At 41.3% G+C, this 26,232-nt stretch overlaps 1 protein-coding gene and 1 non-coding gene across 6 annotated transcripts in view; one reads left to right on the top strand and one right to left on the bottom strand.

The window, feature by feature from the left end:
* Positions 1–1,662: 1,662 nt before the first annotated feature.
* The window catches only part of Braf (B-Raf proto-oncogene, serine/threonine kinase), a 169,736-nt gene continuing 145,166 nt past the window's right edge, over positions 1,663–26,232 (bottom strand). For all 5 annotated transcript variants that reach the window (XM_045159953.1, XM_045159955.1, XM_045159952.1 and 2 more), the window contains 3 exons: positions 22,495–22,629; positions 15,805–15,958; positions 1,663–8,507 (listed from right to left, as the gene is read on the bottom strand). In XM_045159953.1, coding sequence (XP_045015888.1) covers positions 8,485–8,507; positions 15,805–15,958; positions 22,495–22,629 — 312 coding nt within the window. In that variant the 3' untranslated portion in view covers positions 1,663–8,484. The remainder of the gene's footprint in view (positions 8,508–15,804; positions 15,959–22,494; positions 22,630–26,232) is intronic.
* Positions 16,409–16,515, top strand: LOC123464156. Its single transcript, XR_006639397.1, has one exon. It is a non-coding gene; the product is annotated as a U6 spliceosomal RNA (small nuclear RNA).

The raw sequence follows: 26,232 nt of genomic DNA on the forward strand, positions 1-26,232 counted from the left end.
GGCTGGCCTCAAACTCACAGTGATCTTCCTACTTGTGACTTCTGAGTGGTGGAATTAAAGGCATGTGCCACCACATCTAGCCACAATCACTGTTTGTTTTTTGGGGGGGTGTTGGGGTTCGAGGTAGGGTCTTGCTCTAGTCCAGGCTGACCTGGAATTCACTATGTAGTCTCAGGGTGGCCTCAAACTCACAGCATTCCTCCCACCTCTGCCTCCCTAGCGCTAGGATTAAAGGTGTGTGCCATCATGCCTGCCTAAATAATGTGTTTGGTTTTTCAAGGCAGGGTCTCACTGTAGGTCAGGATGACCTGGAATTCACTATGTAGTCTCAAGGTAGCCTCGAACTCAAGGTGATCCTCCTACCTCTGCCTCCCCAGTGCTACGATTAAAGGCGTGCGCCACCACACCAGCTAATCCTGGCTTTTTTTTTTTTTTTTTTTTTTAACCAGCAACAAGATAACCCCAAATAATTGTTTACCCTCCCAGAAATTGTTCACACTGTTCTCAAACACAGGGGTTCCATGTGAAGTTTTAAAACAGTTTACTTCTCTCCTGGAAACTTCACCTGGCAGCCTGATCTGTTTTGTCTAAAGATAGTTCAGATGTTTTTCAAAATTCAGATGATGAAATAAGATGTATAAAAATCAACCCACTGGGGTGACCAGCAATGCAAACATAATATGTTTGTAGACAGGCTTAGTGTTACTGTAGAAGACGTATGACTATAAGTTGCATCAAAGTTTTAAAAATAATTAGAATTTTCTACAGATAAACTTGCTTTAAGATCTATTAAGCTAGCACACACTTTCAATTATGTGCTAACTCAGAGAAAAGTGGTCATTTTAAAATTTCATTTGCAGATGTAGGTACGTGTGTGCATATGAATGAATGAATGGGCGCATCAGGGTCTCTTGCATGTATCACTTTGCACCTAGCTTTATGAGTGCTAAGGAATAGAACCCAAGTAGACAGGTTTTGCAAGCAATTACCTTTAAGCACTGAGCCATCTCCTCAGCTCCTAGTCAGTCACTGTAAACTGAAGATACATAAATTCACAACACTGTAAAATACTTGAGGATCATCAATACCTGATAAAGATAATTACAACCTGGCTGGCATGTGTAATGTACCAAGCAGGAATCTGGACAACTTTGCTATCCATCAATAAGTAATCAACATTAGGAAACGATGTAGCTAGGCATAGTGGCATTTGCCTTTAATCCCAGCACCTGGGAGGCAGAGGTAGGAGGACTGCTGTTAGTTCTAGGCCACCCTGAGACTATATAGTGAATTCCATGTCAGCCTGGGCTAGAGTGAAACCCTACCTTGAATCCCCCCCCCAAAAAAAAGAACCCCAAACACAAAATGTACATTTCTTAGTCATGAAGAAATGACTGCAGTAAAAAATGAATTACTATACTGAATGTTAGGGCTAGAAAAATAAATTTGAGGGGCTGGAGAGATGGCTTAACAGTTAAGGTGCTTGCCTGTGAAGCCCAAGGACCCAGGTTCAATTCTCCAGATCTCACGTAAGCCAGATGTACAAGGTGGCACACGTGTCTGGACATTGTCTTCAGTGGTTAGAGACCCTGGCGTGCCCAATCTCTCCCTCTCTCTGTCTCTAATAAATAAATAAAATTTAAAAAAATTTTTGATGAAGACTTCTCCATGCAGTCAATCTTTATTATAGCAGAATTCGCATATTCACATCAAGTACATAGAACTTTTTTTTGCCTTTTATATAATACAGAGTTTTTAAATAACTTTACACAGAAATAAATTTCTTCAATCTGATTTTCAGCTATCTTTTTTATTTAATTCTCCATGCTTTCTATCCAAACTGAACAATATTTTCCATTATACAAATTTACATGAGAAAAACTCCAAAGTACAAATGAAGGGACCTGAGCAGGAAAGAGAACCAAAGTATCAGGAAGTAGGTACAGGGAAGAAGACGAAAGTCAAGCAAACAGTGAGGAGGAAGGGGTAAGAAGAGACATCATCCATTTGACTGAAAATAAATGTCTTTTTTTTCTTATGAATTGAAAAATAAGCTTTAAAAATAGTTACTCCATTATAATTTTTGCAAAGCAGGTATAGAGAGGTCTGTGGACAATGAAAAAGTCCCCATCTTTTCACTGGGAACACCCCAGACTCTATGAGAACCTTTTCAGTGCTTGAGTGGAACTGAAGTGACATAAACCCGAACCTTTGGCAGTTACAGACGAGGAATGTGTATGCGAGTCGCCGTAAGGTCTGGGGGGGTGAAACAGGAGCCATATCCACTGCAGTTCAGGCGCGACGCGTTTCCCTTTCCTCTCCCGCACAGGCGACTTGTCCTCAGACCAAGACGAACGTGAAAAAGGGCATTTCCTTTTCCTTCGGCTAAGCCAAAGAGCAATCACGGCTACTGAGCAGAATTCAGAGACATGTTGATGAGCAAGTCAATACCTGGTCAGGTGTACAGTCTTAACTTACAGCAAGTGCTGAGTGGGAAAGATCAGATGATGTACACCCAACCAAAGGGAATACCACAAGTGTTATTTCTGGGACACAGTCCCTCAAATCAGGAGAAATCATGGAGGACAAACCAAAGTGAGACCATGTGGTGTAAAAGGACACAGGACCTACTGAAAAATGTTTTCAAATGAACACACACATCCCCCTACTCACACACCTGGTATGTAAACTAAATAACATGAAGATAAATAAGACAAAAAGGTTAGCCACTTATATTGGTAATTAACATGAATAAAAAGGCATACATTTAAATAGCTGGTTTTAATCAGCTATGAACACACAAATGTATTAAGAAGGAATGATTTAACAACACCGTTCACAGCTTTGAATAAAAAGCACTCTTATTGCACTCTTACATTGTATTACAGGTAATGATAGTAAATTTCCTACCCTTACATTAGCTTTTTGCTAATTTGTGATTTAACTGCCATTCCACTCATTTTGGTTCATTTTCTTCCATTTGTGCCGTAGTCTGGGTCTGTTATGAGTAGTCTGCAGTTTCTTCCTGTGTAACCCACCCCCGTCCAAAAGCATGAGCATTCAAAAGGCTGAACACAAAAACAAGAGTAATTTTCAAGGCAAAATGGGACCAAGAAACTTCCGGCCCACTCCACCCTGTTCGGACTGTTCCTCTGCTGCGCCTATTGCCTATTCGTGTTTCCTGACCGTCTGTCTCCCTTGCACACTCACACTGCAGATGGGAACCAGCTGCCAGGAAAAGCAAATGATTTGCACAAAACATCCTTTTTGAAACTACCATGAATAAATATATTTCAGCTCTCTATTTTCAGAGTATATCAATCTACAGAATTCTTTATTTAAAAAATACACCACAAAAGACACATTAGCTGCTGTCCTCATGCACAACTGGTTATATCATAGCAATTAGTCAAAACAGCTAAGTAAAGTAAACATTTTAGTGAAAGTAATTTAGTAACAAAAACTGAACAATTGAAGTTGTGGAGTGCAAAATACAGGATCTGTTTTTATCACTTTATTGAGGTGGTGACTGTGTGCGTATAGGAGTTTTTTAAAACCTTTCTCTTAAGATTTTATGGACTGGGGATGTGGCTTAGTGGTAGAGCTCTTGCTTAGCATATGCAAGGCCCTGGCCTCAATCCCCAGCAAAAACAAAACAAACAACTCCTCTCAAAAAACAAACCAAACCAATTCTTTTCTACAATTGGCAAAAATTAGGACTGAATTTTAATTTAAATATATTTGCTCAACTAGAAGTGAAAGTAAGTTATTTGAAAATAGTAAAACAAGGTTCACTGTCTAGTACACTGGTAACGCCAAACATCTCACCAGCATTTTCAACTTTCCCAGAGCTAGCAACACGGACATGAACACACTGACCACTTCTCTCTCTTCCGGCCATCTACAAGTCATTGCCTCTGTAGGCAGAGACACACTACCTTTCTCTGGCATCAGGAATCATCTCAGTGAAACTGCTAATGGGACAGTGCATTGACCTTCTCAGGGGTGGCGAGGGAAGAAACAGAACTACACCAGTGAATGTCCAGTTCATTCACATCCCAATGCCCCTCACAAAGGACGCCTCCAGAGCCGGCCTGGGCCCTCACCGCGCACCACAGCAGCATTGGCAGCATTGCCCGCAAGCCCCGAGGGCAGGCTCGCGCTCCGCACGGGAGCACGGGACGACTAGGTTGGCAGCCGTTCTCTGGAAACCGATCAAATCAAATCCCACCTCGATGTGGATTTCTCCTTTCTCACTAAGTTAATACCCAATTGCTGCCCAGCATACAGTACTTCAAAACTAAACTACAGCAGTATCTTAAATTGTCAAACATTTTTATTGTATAAAAGTTCCATGCTTTGAAGAACCTATGGGAATAGAAAAAGTTTCTCTAGAAATGTCACTGAACTATATTTCCAACCTAGTTGCTCTATGTGATAAGTACTTCTGACTATACTAGGGACTATGTGCTTTAAAAAAATAATTTTGTTCACTGAAAATTCACCGGTTTTCTCATTTTTTAAACATGATTTTGGCTATAAACTCTTTAGTGCATTTATCTTTGCAGTCTAAATTGCACTCTAAAAAATATGAACGTAGCTGAGTTAAACCAGAGTGGCTGTTCTCTTCATAAATCACTGATTTCTGCTAAAATTTTAGCTTTTTTTTATTGCATCATGAAGGCACAGTAAGATCATTTGGCAAATGTCAAGGTATTTTCCTAGGGCCTCGCCCACATTGTTACCATTTCACTGTATAATGGTAAGCTACTTGCTCTTTATCCTCACAGTGACCCTTCCATCTCTGGCTGTGGTTTTCTTTATAGCTTCACAGCTCACATCTGCTGGTCTCAGGGTGCTGCTATTTGAGCACTAACAATGCCAATTCGAACAAAGGAGAGATTCTTACAAAAGGACACCCTATACCACCTAAGCTGGGCAGTCTTTGTGTATGAGATCTGTGCATGTGACAAAGCTGTGGCTAACTCGTTATGAAGATGCTCTGTTTTGCTAATACTGAGAAGAGGAGTGTATCATGGGTAGAGAAGTGATGCCGCAACGACTTGATGTCTCGCAGCTGCAGCTGACTTCGGGTTAAGACCCTGAGGTGTCCCGAGCAGGCCCTGCCACTACCTCAGCAACATTCGGAACCTGTGGGCCACATGTTGTTCTCCTTCCTTCTTACGGATCACTGCTTAGACGCATCACGCCCTTCAGGACAAACACAAGCACATGCGGAAGCGACAATCTTACACCACCTTCATGTTCGAGAGCTGCTGACTTTTCATAGTTTAAAACAAGTAACTATTCACTGCCTCATTCCGAGGAGGGGGTTTTTGAAGCGGTCGCCTGAACCCTGCACTGCATTTCAAACTCAGATGCTGAGGTTTGCAAGTGGCTGGAAGGGGTGTGTGTGACAGGGACAGGTGAGATCTGAAGAGGGCCACGCACAGCTCTGGGTGCCTGCTGAATACAAGAACATCATGTGACAAGCGGGACTGCACCGAGGAGGAGGAAGTATGTACAAGCGTTCTGGTGGACAGTGCGAAGTCTTGACCTACGCCCTGCAGAACGCCTTCCTCTCAGACACGAGCTGAGTAGAACACTTCCATGGACTGTCTCCTCATGTCCTACCAGCTTTCAAATACAAGGAACGGGATGTACAGCAGCCAGAATCTGAGTTTCAGAGAATCTTCTTTCATGGTGCACCTAAATACAAATGACCACACTGGATTCTCTACTCACAAGTTCCTTCTATAAACTACCTTTTTTGGTCAAAATTATTTCAGTGGTGAAAGTTTAAGTTTGGGTTCTAGACAATAGTTAAATGATGAAAGAAGTCCATCAGGAATATTGCATATTTAAAAACAATTCTTCATAGTTGCTCTCAAATCTTTCAGAAGACTTCAGTCTCACTAACAAAAACAAAGCACTCTGCAGCAGGCGCTGCAGCCACTGCATGGACAGACAGCCACAGCCTCTCACTATCTCCACGACACTCAGCACGCACAAGGAGCTCAACAAGATCATCTGCGGCCTAAGCATCAAAAAAATAAAGCACAAAGGAACCCCTTTTCATGTCCTTTGTAAACTAGGGAAAAACTTTGATAGAAAATAAGGGAGACTCAAACATGGATTTCTACTTTTTAAATTCTCTATTAAAAAAAAAACAACAATTCTCAATACCCTGAGCTGAGTTTCTGGGCACAGCTTCATTTCTTACGTTTGCTTTCTTTCCTTTTTCAAACCAGAGCGCAACCTCTAATAAAGTGAAAGGAAGGAAGAGGTCTGTCACCTTGCAGTACAACTCAAACCAAGCTTTCTCCCGAAGGGTGGCGGGCCGGTCCACCAGCACTGAGGCAGCCCTGTCCCAGGCATGACCAGCCAGAATTCAAGACCGAAGCCCCGTTCGGTAAAGGAGACACAGCCATGAGAAGGAGCATCGAAAGAATACTAATGGCTTCCAAAAGAGGCACACCAGGCAGAGGCTGCTTTTCTGATCAGCACGATTCATTTCCATCTTTTGAATTTTCAAAAATTTAAAGACACTGCTCTGCTCATGTAAGACTTAAAAACATGCTGCTGCTCAAACTGTCAAATACATGTATTTTCCACTTTACTGAGACCATCTTTCCTAAGTCCATAAAATTTTTGGTAGGTTTTTCTCTGACAATAGGTATCTTAACAAAATTATTTAATGGTAGTGACTAGGCTAAAATATGGACCTAGAGTTATAATATGAAATTTTAAAACAATTTTTAATTCCCAGCATTATTTCAGGGTCTTGACTACAGCTTAGCTGCCTAAGTACATCTCATTTGAGTTGCATTTCTAAATTTTGGAAAGTGATTCTAGACTTTTGATAAGGGAGGCGTTTTCTATTAATATATCCAATCTCTCTTGGCTACAATGGTGACTTATATTACTCTTTCGTAAAGGCCAAGGAAAAATATGACTAGACTATATTTTTCACTTGTGCAAAGATAAGATTTAGGGTTTCAACCCCACAGTAGGCCATTCTACAAGAACAACTGGTGACAGGCCTCTCACACACTCCTGAAGTCTAAGACCCTTAATAGTTCTCTGTCTCCTACCTGGAGAACCCAGCTGCCAAATTTACCCAACCTTTTGAAGACCAGGCTTGGGGAAAAAGAAAGAAAGAGAGTGAATGGAGACACCACCATATTTATTTTAGGTTGCATATTCTAGATAAAAGACTAGAAAGAGGATGTAGGATGTAGTGTAGGAATAAGTCGGAAGAAACAATGAGATTATTAGCAAAGATGTTAGTGTGGATCCAGCAAGTACCATTCATTTAAAATTATAAATAACCGTCTTTATGCTAAGACTTCTCATATTTAGGTAGAGAAAAGGATAATAATTGTTCTCTAAAAGTTTTTTACATAACAAAAATAAAATTTTCAGGATACATAATTCTGATGGGAAGTCTTAATTTATTCCAATTAAACCTGAAAATTTTCATTTTTAATAAAAATAGAAGGAATCAGAAATTAAAACCTGTACCTTGCATTTAAATTACATTAAATTTCTCACATTCAAAACTGTCAGTAAGCAGTTTTGTAGGCCTTAATCAGATAATGTCCATGGCATTTTGTGCCTTGGACAAAGTAGCCATGTAAGAACTTGGTGACTGGAAGAGCTTAGAGGAAGATATGGACTGTATTTTCCTGAGAATTTGCTACATGTGGAGGAAACAAGTCCCCAGCCCTCACCTCCATTGCTGGACCCAATGAGAAAAGAAGGCGCTGTGTGCCAGCACTGTCCAGCCGCGTGGTTAGGCAGAGCCCAGTGAGCAAGGCAACCGGAGGCGAGAGAGCCCGAGGTCAGGAAGAAGACGCAGCACTCCCTTTTTCTCGGTCCCCAGTGCAGCTCCTCCTGGCCTCTCAGCCTCCATTTAAGGAGCTTCTCTGTGATAAACCTTGTCGAGGACTAAACACACGGCACAGGGGAAAGGTATGCTGCATTTTGTTCCATCCCTCAGAAATTAACAAGTGGTGGGTAGGGGAAAGAGCTCCACTACAAGATCCCCAGAACAGGAAAGAGAATGATGCTTGGTGATTGAAATCGCCCCGTCACATGACCAGCCACAACCGATCTGGTGGTTAGAAGGGCAAAGTTGACGGGCAGACTTTCCCAAGCTGTAGCAGCAGTTTCTTCCCATCATGCCTGACCATCAAAAGGTCAGAATTCAGGGTCTCTCCTCTTTCTTCCTGGGAGTGGGCAGACTTGTATGCACGTGGTATTTGGGTTGAAGAAGAAACACTGGCAGCAGAGAATTCTGGTTCCTAAAACATTCTTCCCTCTTTTGTTGAATAGGAAATTCCATTCTGTTCCACACGAGCTTATGCATTGAAGTTTGTATCTTTAAAAAAGATTTGAGGAACAGAACTGTGTTTTGATGTTAACAAATTGTACAAACACAAGACTTAAGAAATAAGAGTGGATGCTGCCATGATGGAGTGGCTACTTGAAGGCTGCAAATTCTCCTGTAGAGGGAGGACAAGAGCTAATTTTAAAAAAGTTATCTCAAAACAACCCCAAGACAGAAAAGCCTCATTTGAACCTCACTGAAAGACAACTAGTCACATATTACAAGCCCAGTAACATCAGCATGTAGTGGTTGAAGTTCATTTAAAAAAATATAAGTATGTATATATGGTAGGCAGAAGAATTCAGTTATATTGATACTCAATATCAATTCTACAGATCATTTCCCAAATCAAGCTGAAAACAGGTCTAATGGACAAAATTTCCAAGAAACTTGATTGATTGATAGTAAGTAACATCTATTTGTAGATGCAACTCATTTTCACCTGTGACATATTATAATATCACTATCAATAAGGAAGAACCAAGAATTGTCCTCATTTTGCAAAACATAAAAATAAGGGGTCAAATAACTTTTCCTATTACACTTTTTTTTTTTTTTTGGTTTTTCAAGGTCTCGTTGTAGCCCAGGCTAACCTAGAATTCACTATGTAGTCTCAGGGTGGCCTCAAATTCACGGAAATCCTCCTAACTCTGCCTCCCAAGTGCTGGGATTAGAGGCATGTGCCACCATACTCGGCAAAAAAGTCTTTTAATTTACTTTTCTAGTAATTTCACCTTTCTCCTAACCCCAAATTTAAGTCTAGGCATATCTCACTAAACACACTCCTGAATAAGGAACTTTTTAAGCCACAAAGTTCCTTTGAGGTACCATATGACGTCAGCTTACCAAATTGGAGGATTTCATGGCCATTATTTTCCCATCTACCGTTTTGCCTGTCACTTCTACTTATAGCTAACATCCATTCCTACTATAATAATACCATTGTTAATTTTAGGGGATTGGCTAACAGGTATTGGGATTTAGTCAGCATAACACTGCCATCTTGTTTTGGTTATTGTGTTGTTTCTGAGACAGTGTCTTGCCTAGGTTGGCCTCAGACTCAGAGTGATCCTCCTACCTCAGAATCTGAGAGCTGGAATTACAAGCATGTGGCATGTGGCATGTGCCACCACACCTGGTTTCATGTCACTTTTTTCTTTCTTTTTTTGTTTTTCAAGGTAGGGTCTCTCTCTAGCTCAGGCTGACCTGCAATTTACTATGTAGTCTCAAGGTGCCCTGGAACTCACAGTGATTAAAGGTGTGCGCCACCATTTCTTAATGGTAGCTTTTGATGAAGATCCAAGCAATCATTTATATGAATACAATACACTAATTAATCTACTTATAATCTACCCAATATTTGACTGCTATCAGATTCTAAGAGGTTGCTAGAGAGTGCTGGCATGACCCAACACACAAGATTGCTAATGGCTGGCTAGGTGAATTCTAAGATTTGCATGCATTTTAGCAAGCAGCTGTTTGAGTACCTAATGTATGCCAGGTGACTCACTGAACACTTTACACATTAATCCCCGTAACAGTCATACCAGGCAGAGCTATTATTTGTTGTTATTTTAAAATATTTATTCATTTTTGTTGTTTTTCAAAGCAGTTTAGCCTAGGCTGATCCAGAATTCACTATGTGGTCCCGGCTGGGCTTGAATTTACGGTACTCCTCCTACTCCTGCCTCCTGAGTGCTGGGATTACAGGTGTGCACCACTATGCTTGAATTTACGGTACTCCTCCTACTCCTGCCTCCTGAGTGCTGGGATTACAGGTGTGCACCACTATGCTTGAATTTACGGTACTCCTCCTACTCCTGCCTCCTGAGTGCTGGGGGATTACAGGTGTGCACCACTATGCTTGAATTTACGGTACTCCTCCTACTCCTGCCTCCTGAGTGCTGGGATTACAGGTGTGCACCACTATGCTTGGCTTATTTGTCTTTATTTTAGGGATGAGCAAATTGGGTCCAGGAAACTTGCACAAGATCCCAAAAGAAGAAAACTGCACATGCTCTTAACTATTAACAAGCCCCCCTACATTCTTTTAAAGTTACTTTTTTTTTTTGTTTTTTCGAGGTAGGGTCTCACACTAGTACAGGCTGACAGGCTGACCTGGAATTCACTCTGCCATCTCAGGGTGGCCTTGAACTCACAGTGACCCTCCTACCTCTGCCTCCCAAGGTTATATTCCATGCAACTCCAGGCTGGCCTTGAACCCATGGTGACCCTCCTTCTTCAGCCTCCTGAGTAATGGAATTAAAGGCATGCGTCCACCATGCCAAGCACCTAAACCCTTTTTAAAAATTTTATTTTTATTTATTTATTTAAGAGAGAAAGAGGTAGAAAGAGAGAATGAATGAATGCACCAGGGTCTCCAGCCACTGCAAATGAACTCCAGACACATGCGCCACCTTACACATCTGGCTTATGTGGGTTCCAGGGAACCGAACCTGGGTTGTTTGGCTCTGTAGGCAAGCGCCTTAACCACTAAGCCTTCTCTCCTGCTCTCCAAAACTTTTTTTTTTTTTTTTTTTTGAGGTAGGGTCTCACTCTAGCTCAGGCTGACCTGGAATTTATTCTGTAGTTTCAGGGTGGCCTCAAATTCACAAATGCTGGGATTGAAGGCATGCACCACCACACCTGGCTTGTTCCTAAACTGTTTTTAATAATTAAGATATAGTAACTGGACTGTAGCCATTAATACTATTTTGCTTTGTCCAAGTTTTTTTTTTTTAAATTTTAACAAGTAACTAAGATTTTTTTGAGCTGGACAAGTAACTAAAATATTGTTGATGGAGAATGGAATTTCAAAGGGGAAAGTGGGGGGGGGGGAGGGAATTACCATGGGATTTTTTTATAATCATGGAAAATGTCAATAAAAAATAAAAAAAATAAAAATTAAAAAAATATTGTTGAGCCAGGTGTGGTGGTGCACGTCTTTAATCCCAGCACTCAGGAGGCATAAGTAGAAGGATAGCTGTGAGTTCAAGACAAGCTTGAGACTATATAGTGAATTCCATGTCAGCCTGGACTAGAGTTGAGACCCTACCTTGAACAACAACAACAACAAAAGATATGGCTGAGTCAAAAGACCAGGGAAGGAAACTGGGTGCACTGGTTTACATTTCTATTAATCTCAGCACTTGGGAGGCTGTAACAGGAAGATCTAGAATTCTAGGCCAGCCTATACTAATAAGTAAGTAAGACCCTATCTTAAAAAAAACAACAACCCACACACAAAAAAAACAACAAACAGCATAATCATCGGAGACTTATGCTAACAGAGACTCTAGGAATATATAAGCAACACCATCAACGCTGCTTACAGTACATCTGGTTTTAAGGTTAGTCTCAATTTTTAAAAAAATTTTATTAGCATTTTCCATGATTATAAAAAAATATCCCATGGTAATTCCCCCCACCCCCTGTCTCAATATTTTAATACACTTCCTTAAAGTGACTTGCAATAGTCTTACAGTGACTATATCCTGCAGAATTTAAAGCTTACCAAAGGAATCTGAAGTCAAAACATGGTTTGGATAACACTTTAGTGTTCTAATCAAAATTAGCTTTAATTAAACTTAATATTAGCCTTAAAAATATAAACAACTGAGCTCAGTAGGCAAAATGCTTGCCTCCCAAGAGGAACTGACTTCAATCCCCACAACCCACATACAAAAGCCAGGTGTGGTGGGACATGCTTGTAAATCCCAGCACAGAGGAGGCAGAGAGAGGTTAATCCCTGGGGTTGGCTGGCCAGCCAGTTTAGTCTACTTGGTGAGTTCCAGGCTAATGAGAGATCCAAACTCAAAAAGAAAAAGAAGGGCAGCAGGGATGGCTTAGCAGTTAAGGTGCTAGCCTGCAAAGCTAAAGGACCCAGATTCGATTACCCAGGGTCCACATGCTCCTGGAGTTTGTTTGCAGCAGCTGAAGGCCTTGGCATACCCGTTCTCTCTCTGTCTCTCTGCCTCTTTCTCTCTCAAATATAAAAATAAAATTTAAAAAAAGGTACAATTTTTTTGTTTTGTTTTTCTAAGGTAGGGAGGGTCTTACTCTAGCACAGGCTGACCTGGAATTCACTCTGCAATCTCAGGGGGGCCTTGAACTCATTATGATCCTCCTACCTCTGCCTCTCAAGTACTGGGATTAAAGGTATGTGCCACAATGCCAGGCTTTATTTTTATATTTTGACCTCAATTAAAAAATATTTTATTTTTATTTATTTGTTTGAGAGAAAGACACAGGGGGAGAGAGAGGGGGAGAGAAAGACAGAGAGAGAGAGAGAGAGAAAATAGCTTCCAGCCACTGCAAACAAACTCCAGACACATGTACCACCTTGCGCATCTGGCTTACGTGGGACCTGGGAGATCAAACCGAAGCCCTCTGGCTTTGCAGGCAAGTGCCTTAACTGCTAAGACATCTCTCCAGACCCTGTAATTTTGTTTTAAAGACTTTGGGCGGGTGGGGGAACAAATAGGATGCATAGTTTAGGGATTAAAAAAATGAAGTTCTTTCTATAAATGGCCCCCAAATCATACAATTTTAAAGAAACGATAGGAGTAACAGATGCTCTTGGCTTTAGATGATATATATGATTATATATCATCATCACTGTGTGTGTGTGTGTGTGTGTGTGTGTGTGTTCTATATGTGTGTATCTTACTCCTTTTTACATTTCTGGAAATCTCTAGGGTCCGACTCCTACCCTGTCTTATTTGAACTGAGAGGCAACTTTACTTGTGTGAAATAATTTGAAATGAAACACCTGATACTCTTTGTGACAATTTGAAAATCTTGGTATGTTAATTTAACTAACTAAAAATTAGAGACCAAGGGATGGAGAGATGGCTTAGCAATAAAGCACTTGCCTGTGAAGCCTAAGGACCCTGTTTGAGGCTCAATTCCCTAATACCCATGTAAGCTAATGCAGAAAGTGGCACATGCAACTGGAGTTTGTTTGCAGTGACTGGAGGCCCTGATGCGCCCATTCTCTCTCCCTCTCTCTCTGTGTCACTCTCAAGTAAATAACTAAAAATAACCAAAAAAAAAAAAAAAAAATTAAGAGGTCAAAATGTAAAAAAAAAATAGCTGGGCGCTATGGCACACGCCTTTAATCCCAGCACTTGGGAGGCAGAGGTGGGAGGATTTCTATGAGTTCCAGGACAGCCTGAGACTACATAGTGAATTCCAGGTTAGCCTAGACTAGAGTGAGACGCTATCTCGAAAAACCAAAAAAAAAAAAAAAAAAAAAAAAAAAAAAGTAATGTTTTCTGAGTAAGAGTAACCTAAATTTGTATTTACTTGATTTTATATAAGAATGGTAGCCAGGTGTGGTGGTGCATACCTTGAATCCCAACACCCACCCAGGAGGCAGAGGTAGGAGGATGTCATTAGTTCAAGGCCACCCTGAGATGACATAGTGAATTCTAGGTCAGCCTGAGCTAGAGTAAGACCCTATCTCAAAAAAAAAATAAAAAAAAATCAAATAAACAACAACAACAAAAAAATAAGAATGGTGTAGAGAGTATGTGGGAAGACTTAAAAAAAAATAAGACTTTGGGATTTTAGACAAATATCATTGCATATTTAAAAGCTAATCATTTTAAGGAAAAAAAATTTTTTTTGAGACAGGGACTCATTATCCCATGCTAGCCTTGAGCTCCCATTCTTGTGACTCTGATTCTTGAGTACTGAGATTATGGGCATGTGTCCCCACGCATGGGGCTAAGGACTATATTAACAAGTTTAAAGACATGACCAATTATTTTTTAGTTCAGAAATGCACTGTGAAAAATCTAAGAGTCTGCAGCAAGAAGACTACTGAGTTCAAGGCTAGTCTTGTCTTAAAAGATGATGAAAAAAATCTATCAGGTTATTTCTTATCCAAATTCATTACTGCTTTAGACATAGGAAGAACATTGGCTACATGTTCTATCTGTGAATAAATACACTCCAAATACTACTAAGCAATGTCCCTAATCCCTAGCCCTTGGGTGGGTTTCTTGCTATGCAGCCTAGACCTGCCTAGACCTACCTTGAACTTATGATTCTCCTGTCCATACTGTGCCTGTTTTGTTTTTTTTTTTTTTAATTAGAAAAGTTAAGTCTTCCCAATGCTCTACATTACTGACTTCCCAGGAGGAGAACATGAATGCAGATGTGGCCTGTGTGTGTTGAATCACCTTTGGCTTTTGGCTGTGTCTATCATCACAAGTCCACATGGAGTAAGTAAAGATGTCGTCAACAGGCTGGCTGTGGTCCCTAGGCAACTAGGAAGTAGAAATGGCAGAACTCTTGCAAGACTACAACACTACTCCCTGCTTTTTGATTCCTTCTGAGTCACAGAAGACTATACTATATGACTGCTACATTTTACACTCATTCTCTACACACATGAAAAATGTCAACATTATAAGTATTTCACACTGAAATGCAAAAACAGAATATCAGGCACTCATTAGGGCCAGGATCTTGCTTGACAAAGGCTATGAGGGGAATTAAGTTTCTGAGTCACAATGATAAACTGATTGCTAAAATACATACCACAAAAGGTAACTACAACCTGAAATTTAAAAAAAAAAACAAAACACTAATGGCTGTTTGGAAATCAGTTATCTAAAAAGAAAACAAACTTGAAACTTCCCAGAATGCTGTGAAGTTATTTTTTGGGGGAGAGGGAAGAATGAGAATAGGAAGGCAAAACATTTGGAAGGAAATATAAATGTTAAGTCATCCTTACTACATAAACATTATCTAAAAGAATATTATCTAAAATTTATAATACTTTTCCACCAAAAATCCAAAGTTAAACCATTTTATATCTGTCAAATGTATCACTGAGCAGCACCTTTGTCTACTTGTACTATCAGTTTACTAAAAAGAATTCTCTATTGCGCCAAGGAAATAAAGGACTTTCACTGTTTCTGTATTGTAGTAAAAAGAAATAGGTACATTAAAGTGTTAAGAATAAAAGCAGGATGACTTAATTCTGTAAACTTCCACCTGGTAATAGAGAGGAGATGTCCTCCTCTGGAGTCCCTAATGATGAATGGTGGCTAACAACAAAAACTGCACAGAAACTTTATTGCTTCAATACTTAGAATCACCAAGTAAACAGACAAACTCAGGAGAGGAAGGGAAGTCTCTGGAAGAGGCACTGCAAATTTTTCGCAATATTTGTGTGTTTTTTAAACCATCTATGTTGAGAAGTCAATGTTAGGAATGAATTCTAGATTGGGAATATTTTACCTAGTTTTTAAACACACAAACATTTTTTGGTTCATCTATAAATAATAGTTTCCTAGTCATTTGACACATAAGCAAACATATTCCTTTATTTTATTTTTGTTACTACCTTACTTCAATTTCTCACTTATTTAATTTGTGTCAGTGGACTGGAAACGCACCATATCCCCCTGCCTGGATGGGTGTTTTTGGAGAAGCACAAGCATACAGACTAAAATCCTCTGTTTGGAAACCAGCCCGATTCAAAGAGGGTTCTGATGCACTGCGGTGAATTTTTGGCAATGAGCGGGCCAGCAGCTCAATAGAGGCAAGAATCTAAAGAAAAAAAAACAAAAACAAAGAAATAAAAAACAATGCAGAATGTACATATAGGTAGTATAAACCATATAAATCACACAAGCAATATCTTAAGTCTTACGTTATATTCAGTTTTCCTTTAAAAACAATTACCACCAAACTGTCACAGTACTACAACCTTTATTTGTGTAAAATGAATAGGGAAGTAATGGACAGATTTGGCAGCCTTGGAATGGCAAATAATGAAAAATTAAAACCATCTAGCTATTTGGCACAGACTGTGAGTCCTTTCTGGAGAGAAAGAACACGGAGCATATCTGACTACCTCTCAGCAAGCAAGTGCCTTTAACCACTAAGGCATCTCCCCAGCTCGACATGACTAAACAGAACCAGCAGAGCAATTCATCTGGGCAAGAAACCTAGTACCTGGGAATGTTTCACATACATACAATTAAAAACAGGACCTGGGTGCTCGCTTCGGCAGCACATATACTAAAATTGGAACGATACAGAGAAGATTAGCATGGCCCCTGCGCAAGGATGACATGCAAATTCGTGAAGCGTTCCATATTTTTGCTCTCAAATAAATAAATAAATTAATTAAAAAAAATAGGACCTGGAAGGCTGGAGAGATGGCTCAGTGGATAAGGCACTTGTCAGCAAAGCCTAACGAACCAGGTTTGATTCCTCAGTACCCATGTAAAGCCAGATGCACAAAGTGACTCATGCATCTGGAGTTTGTTTGCAGTGGCTGGAGGTTCTGGCATGCTCATTCTCTTTCTCTCCCTCTGGTCTCTGCTTACAAATAATAAATAAATAAATAGAATGTTAAAATAAATAAAATAAATAGTGCCCTAACTGAGTCAGACTGCTAGTGGCACATGAATGAGAAGTGACAGGTGACAACCCAAGGATGAATATAGGAAAACCCTACAAATAGTAATGTACACAATACAGAAATCCACATATCTTAAGTCTCAGGAAATAGGTATGTCCTTTGACGGCATGGAATATGATAATACACATTCAAAATCATGAAACATTTATATGAAGGACTTGGCACAATACATGGCATATAATAAATACTCCATGAAATTTCAGCAGCCATTATTATTATATTATCCTTGGAGTACCAAAACTATTTTTATTCACCCACCACCCAGCCATATGTATACATGGGGTTAGAGGGCTTGTCTGTGCTTTGTCTTCTTTGAGACAGGGTCGTCTCTTACTACTGCAAGTAAGTCTGGCCCATGACTCTACAAGGGTGCTGGGAAACTGAACCCAGGGTGACAGGTTTTGCAAACAAGTGCCTTTACCACTCAACTTCTCCCCAGCCCCTCACAAACTTTTATGAGGTAGGGTTTCACTCTAGTCTAGGATGACCTGGAATTCACTATGTAGTCTCAGGGTGGCCTTGAACTCACAGTGATCCACCTACCTCTGCCTCCCAAGTGCTGGGATTAAAGGCGTGCAGCACCATGCCTGGCTTTAAAAAATATTTTTAATTAAATTTTTTCATAGTGCTAGTTGGGGATTGAACCTAGTGAGGGCTTTATGCATGTTAAGCATGAAATAAAAGAATGTAACAAGAAGTATAAGGCTGCTTTCACCCAAGGGTAACCACTGTTAAAGAGTGGAAAGTAAGCTTACTTCTGGATCTTCCGCATACATATGAGAACAAAGCCCATCATCCCCTTTTATTTATTTTTTGTTTTTCGAGGTAAGGTTTCGCTCTAGCTCAGGCTGATCTAGAATTCAGTATGTAGTGTCAGGGTGGCCTTGAACTCACAGTGATCCACCTACCTCTGCCTCCCAAGTGATGGGATTAAAGGGGTGTGCCACCAAGCCCGGCTATTTGAATATTTTTATTTTTATTTATTTACTAGGAGAGAAGAATGGGTGCACCAGGGCCTTCAGCCACTGCAAATGAATTCCAGACACATGCACCACTTTGAGCATTTGGCTTACATGGGTCCTAGGGAACTGAACCTAGGTCCTCTGGCTTTGCAGGCAAGTACCTTAACTGTTAAGCTATCTCTTCAGCCTCCTCCTTTTTTTTTTTTTTAATGGAGGAAGGAATATTTATTGAAGCTTACAGATCCAGGGGAACTTCCATAATGGCAGAAGAAATTGGTCCCCTTCTTAAAAGAACGGGGGGCGGGGAGGAGAGAAGCCACAAGCAAAAGCCACATAGTACACTTCAGGAACAGCCAGATGGAACTAAGCACTTTGCATATTTAAAAAAAATTTTTTATTAGCATTTTCCATGATTATAAAAAAATATCCCATGGTAATTCCCCCCCCCCCACTTTCCCTTTGAAGCCTCCTCCTTTTTTATATTTTATACCTTTTATTTTGTTTTTGGCTTTTTTTCAAACAGGGTCTCACTCTGTACCTAGGATACACTGTAACTATGAAGCCTAAACTGGCCTCAGACTCTTGAATTCTGGGATTACAAGTGTGAGCCACCACAAAGGGCTTTCTCTCCATCTTTTTAAAAAGGACATCCTGGGCTGGAGAGATGGCTTAGCGGTTAAGCGCTTGCCTGTGAAGCCTAAGGACCCCGGTTCGAGGCTCGGTTCCCCAGGTCCCACGTTAGCCAGATGCACAAGGGGCGCACGCGTCTGGAGTTCGTTTGCAGAGGCTGGAAGCCCTGGCGCGCCCATTCTCTCTCTCTCCCTCTATCTGTCTTTCTCTCTGTGTCTGTCGCTCTCAAATAAATAAATAAAAAATTTAAAAAAAAAAGTTTTTAAAAAAAAGGACATCCTTATTTGTTATTTACTTGCAAACAGAGAAAGAGAGAGAGAGGGAGACAGACAGACAGACAGACAGACACTGAGATGACTGTGTATATGTATATGGGCATGCCAAGGATTCTGCTGCTAAAAATAAACTCCAGATACATGTGCTACTTTGTGCATCTGGCTTTAGGAGGGTGCTGAAAAATTGAACCTGGGGCTATCAGGCTTTGGAAACAAGTGCCTGTAATCACTGAGCGGTCTATCTAGCCCTTCACACCACTTTTTTTTTTTTTTTTTCCTGAGGCAGGGTCTGACTCTAGCCCAGGCTGACATGGAACTCACTCTGTACTCCCAGGCTGGTCTCAAACTCACAGCAATCCTCCTACCTGTTTCCTAAGAGCTGGGATTAAAGGTGTGTGCCACCATGCCCAGCCCTTGCCATCTTTTTTTTTCCAAATATTTACTTATTATTTATTAGCAGGCAGACAGCAATAGACAAGAGACAGATAGAATGGGTGTACCAGGGCTTCCACATGCTGTAAACAAACTCCAGACGCATGTGTCACCTTGTGCATCTGGCTTTATGTGGGCATTGGGGAATCAAATTCCAGTCATTAGGTTTTGCAGGCAAGAGCCCAACTGCTAAGCCATCTTTCCAGACCCCCTCACCATCTTTTAAAATGGTACATTACTGCACATAATTTTCTCATTGATTTCCTTCTCTCTCACTGATATGTATGACATCTATAGAGAAATACCTTAGTCTTTAGTTTTCCCTATAATGGTAAGCATCTTAGTATATATCAGAACACTTATTTATGGAGGTAGATTCGGTAGCATAGGTTTTGGGAAGATTGTCATTGTTTAGCTCAGGCTCATATGGAACTCCCTTGTAGATGGCCTCCAACTCACGGTGATCCTACTTTAGCCTCACAGTGCTGGGATTAAAGGCATGTACCACCATGCCTAGATTTTTAGTTGTTTTTTAAAAAATGTATTTGGGGGGTGGAAAAATGGCTTAGTGGTTAAGGCATTTGCCTGTGAAGCCTAAGGATCCTGGTTCAATTCCCCAGGACCCACGTTAGCCAGATGCACAGGGGGGTGCATGTGCTTGGAGTTCTTTTGCAGTGGCTGGAGGCCCTGGTATGCCCATTCTCTCTCTTTCTCTCTGCCTCTTCCTCTTTCTTTCTCTCAAACAAACAAATATTTTAAAAAATGTATTTTGTGGGTGTATGTGTGCTCACATCTGTGTGTATGCACCATGGCACATGTTATGGAGGTCAGAGGACAACTTCTGTGTAGCCTAACCTTCTACATTGTTTGAGGCAAGGTTTCTTGTTTACATCTCCATTTTTGAGCTTCTGGAAAATTCTACTGTCTCTGCCTCCTTCTGGTAGTTAGGTGCACTGGGATCACAAGAGCCTGTCACAACTTGTGGTTTTGCTTTGGGTCTGGGAATCTAAACACAGGTACTCAGAGCAATCTCCCCAGCCTGATTTATTTATTTATTTATTTAATAGGTAGGGTTTCACTCTAGTCCAGGCTGACCTGGAATTCACTATAGAGTCTCAGGGTGACCTTGAACTAACTCATGGTGATCCCCCTACCTCTGCCTCCTGAGTGATGGGATTAAAGGCATGTGGCACCACGCCCAGGTTTGATTTTCTGAGGTAGGGTCTTGCTCTAGTCCAGGCTGACCTGGAGTTCACTATGTGGTCTCAGGGTGGCTCTGAACTCACAGCAATCCTCCTACCTCTGCCTCCCAAGTGCTGGGATTAAAGGCATGTGCCACTACGCCCAGCCTGGTTTTCTAAAATGGATTTATACATTAAAAAAAAATTTTTTGAGGTAGGGTCTTGATCTAGCCCAGGCTGACCTGGAATTCACTATATAGTCTCAGGGCAGCCTCGAACTCATGGCAATTCTCCTACTTCTACCTTCTGAGTGCTGGGATTAAAGGTGTGCACCACCAAATAGAAATAAACAATTTTTTTTTTCTTTTGGATACAGACTCTATTAGTTCAGACTGGTCAACCTGCTATGTTGTTCAGGCTTTGCTCTCAACTCCTGGGCTCAAGTGATCTTTCTACCTTTGGCCACTCTAGTAACTAGGTCTACAGTGAATTCTACCACACATAGGTCTTTGTGAGTTTACTAGATTATTAACTTAGGGGCTGGAGAGCTGGCTCAGCAACAGACACTTGCCTCCAAAACCTAAGGACCGAGTTCAATTCCCCAGTACCCATATAAAGCTAGATGCACAAAGAGATGCATGCAGCATTTGCAGTGGCTGGAGGCCCTGGTGTGCCCATTCTCTCTCTGTCCATCTCTCTTCTCTTTATGCTTACAAATAAATAAGCAAACAAACACACAAAGAAGAGGTTATTAAGTTAAGGACTTTTAGACTTGCAAGAAAAAAAAAGTGATGGAAACTTACAAAGCATTAGGAGCAGACTGTATTGACAATTACCATTCTTTTTTTTTTTTCCCTAAGTTTCTTTAAAAAAATATTTTATAAAAATGAAGCTATGAAATTTGCAGAAAATGGATGGACCTGGAAAGGAATCTACTAAGTGAGGTAACCCAGGCCCAGAAAGCCAAGTGCCACATGTTCTCCCTCATATATGGATCTTAGCTACAGATGACTGGGCTTCTGCGTGAGAATGAAAATACTTAGTAGCAGAGGCCAGTAAGGTAAAAAGGAGACATAAAGGGAAGAGAAAGGAAGGGAGGAGGATACTTAATAGGTTGATATTGTATATATGTAAGTACAATGATTGTGATGGAGAAGTAATATGATGGAGAATGGAATTTCAAAGGGGAAAGTGTGTAGGGGGGAGGGAGGGAATTAACATGGGATTTTTTTTATAATCATGGAAAATGCTAATAAAAATTTAAAAAAAAGAAAAAAATTACTCTAAACTAGCTATACCAAAAAAAAAAAAAAATGTTATTTGGGGCTGGAGAGAGAACTTAGTGGTTAAGGCGCTTGCCTGCAAAGCCTAAGGACCAAGGTTTGATTCCCTAGTACCCATGTAAGCCACAGGTACAAGGTGGCACGTATGTCTGGAGTTTGTTTGCAGTGGCTGGAGGCCTTGGCTTGCCTGTTCTCTCTCGGTCTATCTGCCTCTCTCTCTCAAATACATAAATAAAATATTAAAAAAACACAAACCAAACAAAATAAAATAAAAAAAGGCTTCTGGTAGTCTTTAATGCTTTAAAAAATATGTAAAAGGAAGGCAGGAGAGATGGCTTAGCAGTTAAGGCACTTGCCTACAAAGCCCAAGGACCCAAGTTTGGCTCTTCAGAACCCACGTAGGCCAGACACACAAGGTGACACGTGTGCACACGAGCACAAGAGGGCACCTGCATCTGGAGTTTGACTGCAGTGGCTCGAGGCCCTGGTGTGCCCATCCCCGTCATAAAACAAACAAACAAACAAGTAAGCAAGTGAGAAAAGATTCTAAGACCAAAAAATTTGAGAACTAAGCTAGACGTGGTAGTGCATGCCTTTAATCCTAGCAGTTGGGAGGTTTAGGTAGGAGAATTGCTGTGAGTTCAAGGCCAGCCTGACTACATAGTGAATTTCAGGCCAGCCTGCTAGCCAGATACGAGTCTTTCTGAATATTTCATACTGGGATATCAAACTTCTGTTCAACTGTGATAAAACTACTCTATGTTTACTCATCTGGAGTCCACACATAATCAGATCAATTCAAAGCCATGCCTAGTATGTCCTCTAAACCAGGGCTAAAAACCCTGATTGTGAAGGTCAGTTTGCTCTTTTTGGTAGCATGAACGTTTTCTTACTTGGGGAAAGAGGGGTCTCTCATCTCTTTTCTTTTTGAGGCACTCTGCCATTAATCTCTTCATGGCTTTTGGACAGTTACTCCGAACCTTACTGAGATCTGGAGATAGGTATCCTCGTCCCACCATAAAAATTATCTGGAGAGAAAAACAAAGGGAAATCATACAATTTTATTAAGGTCAAATATATACAAAATAGACATTTAACAAACCATTAAATTTTAATAAGTTAAAATAAAACAGTCTAGGTGAGTAATCAATGGCTCTCTGATTGGCTTAAGCGATCTGTTCAGTGGAAAGGAAGCCATAGCTGGAGCTGGGAACCAAGTCAGAATTCTATGGAGACCAAGATTATAGACTCCAATAATAAGAAGTTCGCCGGGCGTGGTGGCGCACGCCTTTAATCCCAGCACTCGGGAGGCACATGTAGGAAGATTGCCGTAAACTGGAGGCCACCTTGAGACTTCACAGTGAATTCCAGGTCAGCCTGGGCTAGAGTGAGACCCTACCTAGAAAAACCAAGGGAAAAAAAAGGAGCTCCCACTAGTGTTTGTCCAAAAGAGAGGCTATACCCATCAAACTCTCTCTAAATTAACAATGTTTATCCGCTTTAACCTGTCTTTAACCTATGCTGATCCACTCTCCATTGGAGAATCTGTTTTTCTTTTTCAGAAAGCAGCAAGAACTGAGGACAACCAAAATTTATCAAGACAAGAGTAGATTAGACAGCTGATTCTCTGTTAGGAGATGAACTACCTCTGCACTCAGCGAGGAGACAGGGGAAAGCACAGAGGAGCTGAGATGAGCAAGAACGCTGCGGCCGTGGCAAGCCTGACAAGCTGGCCAGGAGGGTGGAGACAGACACTGAGGATGCTCAAAACGCACACAGCAGAGACTTAGAAGCTGCTGGGAGCTCAACACTGAAGTAGACTTAAAGCATATCCACCAAGGCTCAGGGAATTTTGTGGGTGAGGAAGCAGAAAGATTGTAAGAGCCACAGGGTGGGAGGGAATATCCAGAGGTATCTCCTGCTCCCCACAATGGCTGACTGCTGCTCTCACAACTCATAACTCACAGCTCCATGGTGAGTACCAGCAAATCCACTAAGGAGCACCCTCAGTGGAGTGGGGGCAGGGAGGAGGGAAATGATAATAACACCACATGATATATCTATACAAAGGTTCTCCTTAATAAAAAAATAAAGGCGTGGTGGCACACGCCTTTAATCCCAGCACTCAGGAGGCAGAGGTGGGAGGATCGCCGTGAGTTCAAGGCCATCCTGAGAGTATAGAGTTAATTCCAGGTCAGCCTGGACCAGAGTGAGACCCTACCTCGAAAAACCAAATATATATATATATATATGCTAATTCCTAATATGTCACATACCAAATGGGCTGCAAGCTCAAAGCCTCATGACTTAGGACTGCGGCCAAGCCTTCCTAGTTGTCCCTTGTGTTCCTGTCTCTCTTTATCCAATCTTTTTTTTTTTTTAATTAGAGAGAGAGAGAGAGAGAGAGAGAGAGAGAGAGAGCGAGGCAGAGAGGCAGAAAGAGAATGGGTATGTCAGGGCCTCTAGCTATTACAAACAAACTCCAGACACAGCACCAACTTGTGCATCTGGCTTACATGGGTTCTGGGGAGTTGAACTTGGGTTCTTTGGTTTTGTAGGTAAGCACCTTAGCCCATAATTTGTTTTGTTTTTTGAGGTAGGGTCTCACTGTAGCCCAGGCTGACCTGGAATTCACTATTCAGTCTCAGGAAGGTCTTGAACTCACTGTGATCCTCCTACCTCTGCCTCCCAAGCGCTGGAATTACAGGTGTGCACCACCATGTTGGGCCTTCTTTATCTAATCTTGTTTCCACTGACAGATAAGTGTTTTCAAGCATACCAATCTGACAGAACTTAGTTCATTGTTCCAAAAAAATTGAACTTTTGGGACTGGAGAGATGGCTTAGCAGTTAAGCACTTGCCTGTGATGCCTTAAGGACCCTGGTTCGAGGACCCATTCCCCAGGATCCATGTAAGTCAGATGTACAAGGTGGCGCACGCTTATGGAGTTTGTGTATGGTGGCTGGAGGCCCTGGCGCACCTGCTCTCTCTCTATTTGTCTCTCTCTCTCTCTGTCACTCTCATAAATATATAAACAAAAAATTTAAAAAACTTGAACTTTTGTTGCTGGCCATTGAAGTAAGCCCTTTAGACATGTATAGTAAGAAACAAACAAGTTAGCCATTTTCTAGTGGTCTTTCTTTTTCTGGTTTTCCGAGGTAGGGTCTCACTCTAGCCCAGGCTGACCTGGATTTCACTATGGAGTCTCAGGGTGACCTTGACTTCATGGTGATCCTACCTCTGCCTCCAGAGTGCTGGGATTAAAGGCGTGCGCCACCACACCTGCGAGCTCCTGCCTTTGATCCCCAGAACCCATGTGAAAGAGCTGGGCATGGTGGGTGTGTGCTCATAGTCCCAATGGAGAGAGTAGATCCCCGGAGCTCCGTAACCAGCTAGTGCAAGCCCCAGTCAATGAGACACGTGTCTTAAAAAAAAAAAGGCTGGGGGAGATGGCTCAGTGGCCTAAGCCCTTGCTATGGAAGTGTGAGTATCTGAGTTCAGATCTCCAGAACCCATGTAAAATAAGAAGCTGTACTGCTGGCATCTGTAATCAGTGTGCCTAGGCCAAGACTGGAGGCAGAGACAGGAGAACTTATTTGTGGGTCAGCTATTATAGAAAACTCAGCTGTGAACAAGAGACCATGTCTCAAGCAAGGTAGAAGGATAGACACTGCGGTCGTCCTCTGACCGTCACATGTAAGCCATGGTACATATGTCTGTGTGGACATGTTACACAGACATACATAGCACACATACACACTAAAAATAAAGTTGTTTTTTTTTTTAAAGGTGGATGGCATTCCTGAGAAAGGACATCCAAGGCTGTCTTTTTGTCTCTACATGCACATTCATGCATACAAACCCACAGTCATATGTGTAATGACCGGGGTTTGATTCCTCAGTATCCATGTAAATCCAGATGTACAGAGAGGTGCATGCATCTGTAGTCCGTTTGCAGCAACTGGAGGTCCTGGTATGCCCATTATGTCTGTCTGTCTGTCTCTTCTTCTCTCTCTCCTTGCAAATAAATAAGTATTTAAAAAATTGAAAGTAAAGGGTTTTGTTAGGGAGTTTTTAGAGGTAGGGTCTCGTTCTAACCCTGGCTGATCTTGAATTCACTATGTAGTCTTAGGGTGGCCTTAACTCACAGCGATCCTCTTATCTCTGCCTCCCAAGTGCTGGGATTAAAGGTGTGTATCACCATGCCTGGCAGGAACATGTAAAGCACTTATAAGGAGGTTGAGAGCCTATGAACACAGGACATTAGCTATTCCAGAGAGAAGGTAATCCCAAAAGGCTGAAAACTTCTGGGACGCTTGGACATTATCTATGTAATATTTTTGTTTTGTTTTTTTCAAAGGCACCACAGTGCTGAGAAGAGGTGAGGGAGGAGTGTTCAGCACTGAAATATCTCTATCACACCTTCCAAAGTTCAGGGTCCATTGCGGGAGAGGGGGCAGAAAGAATGTAAGAGCCAAAGGAAGGGGAGGACTCCTTACAACGTGCTCCCTCCAGACACACAATGGCCTGGATATCCATGAACATATCACAGTGCCTAGTACTACTGACACAAGACCCTCATAATGGGAGGAAAAGATGGTGATGACCTCAAAATAAAACACAGATGAATT

The sequence above is a fragment of the Jaculus jaculus genome, chromosome 10 (assembly GCF_020740685.1).
Source record: "Jaculus jaculus isolate mJacJac1 chromosome 10, mJacJac1.mat.Y.cur, whole genome shotgun sequence".
Taxonomy (NCBI): Eukaryota; Metazoa; Chordata; class Mammalia; order Rodentia; family Dipodidae; genus Jaculus; species Jaculus jaculus.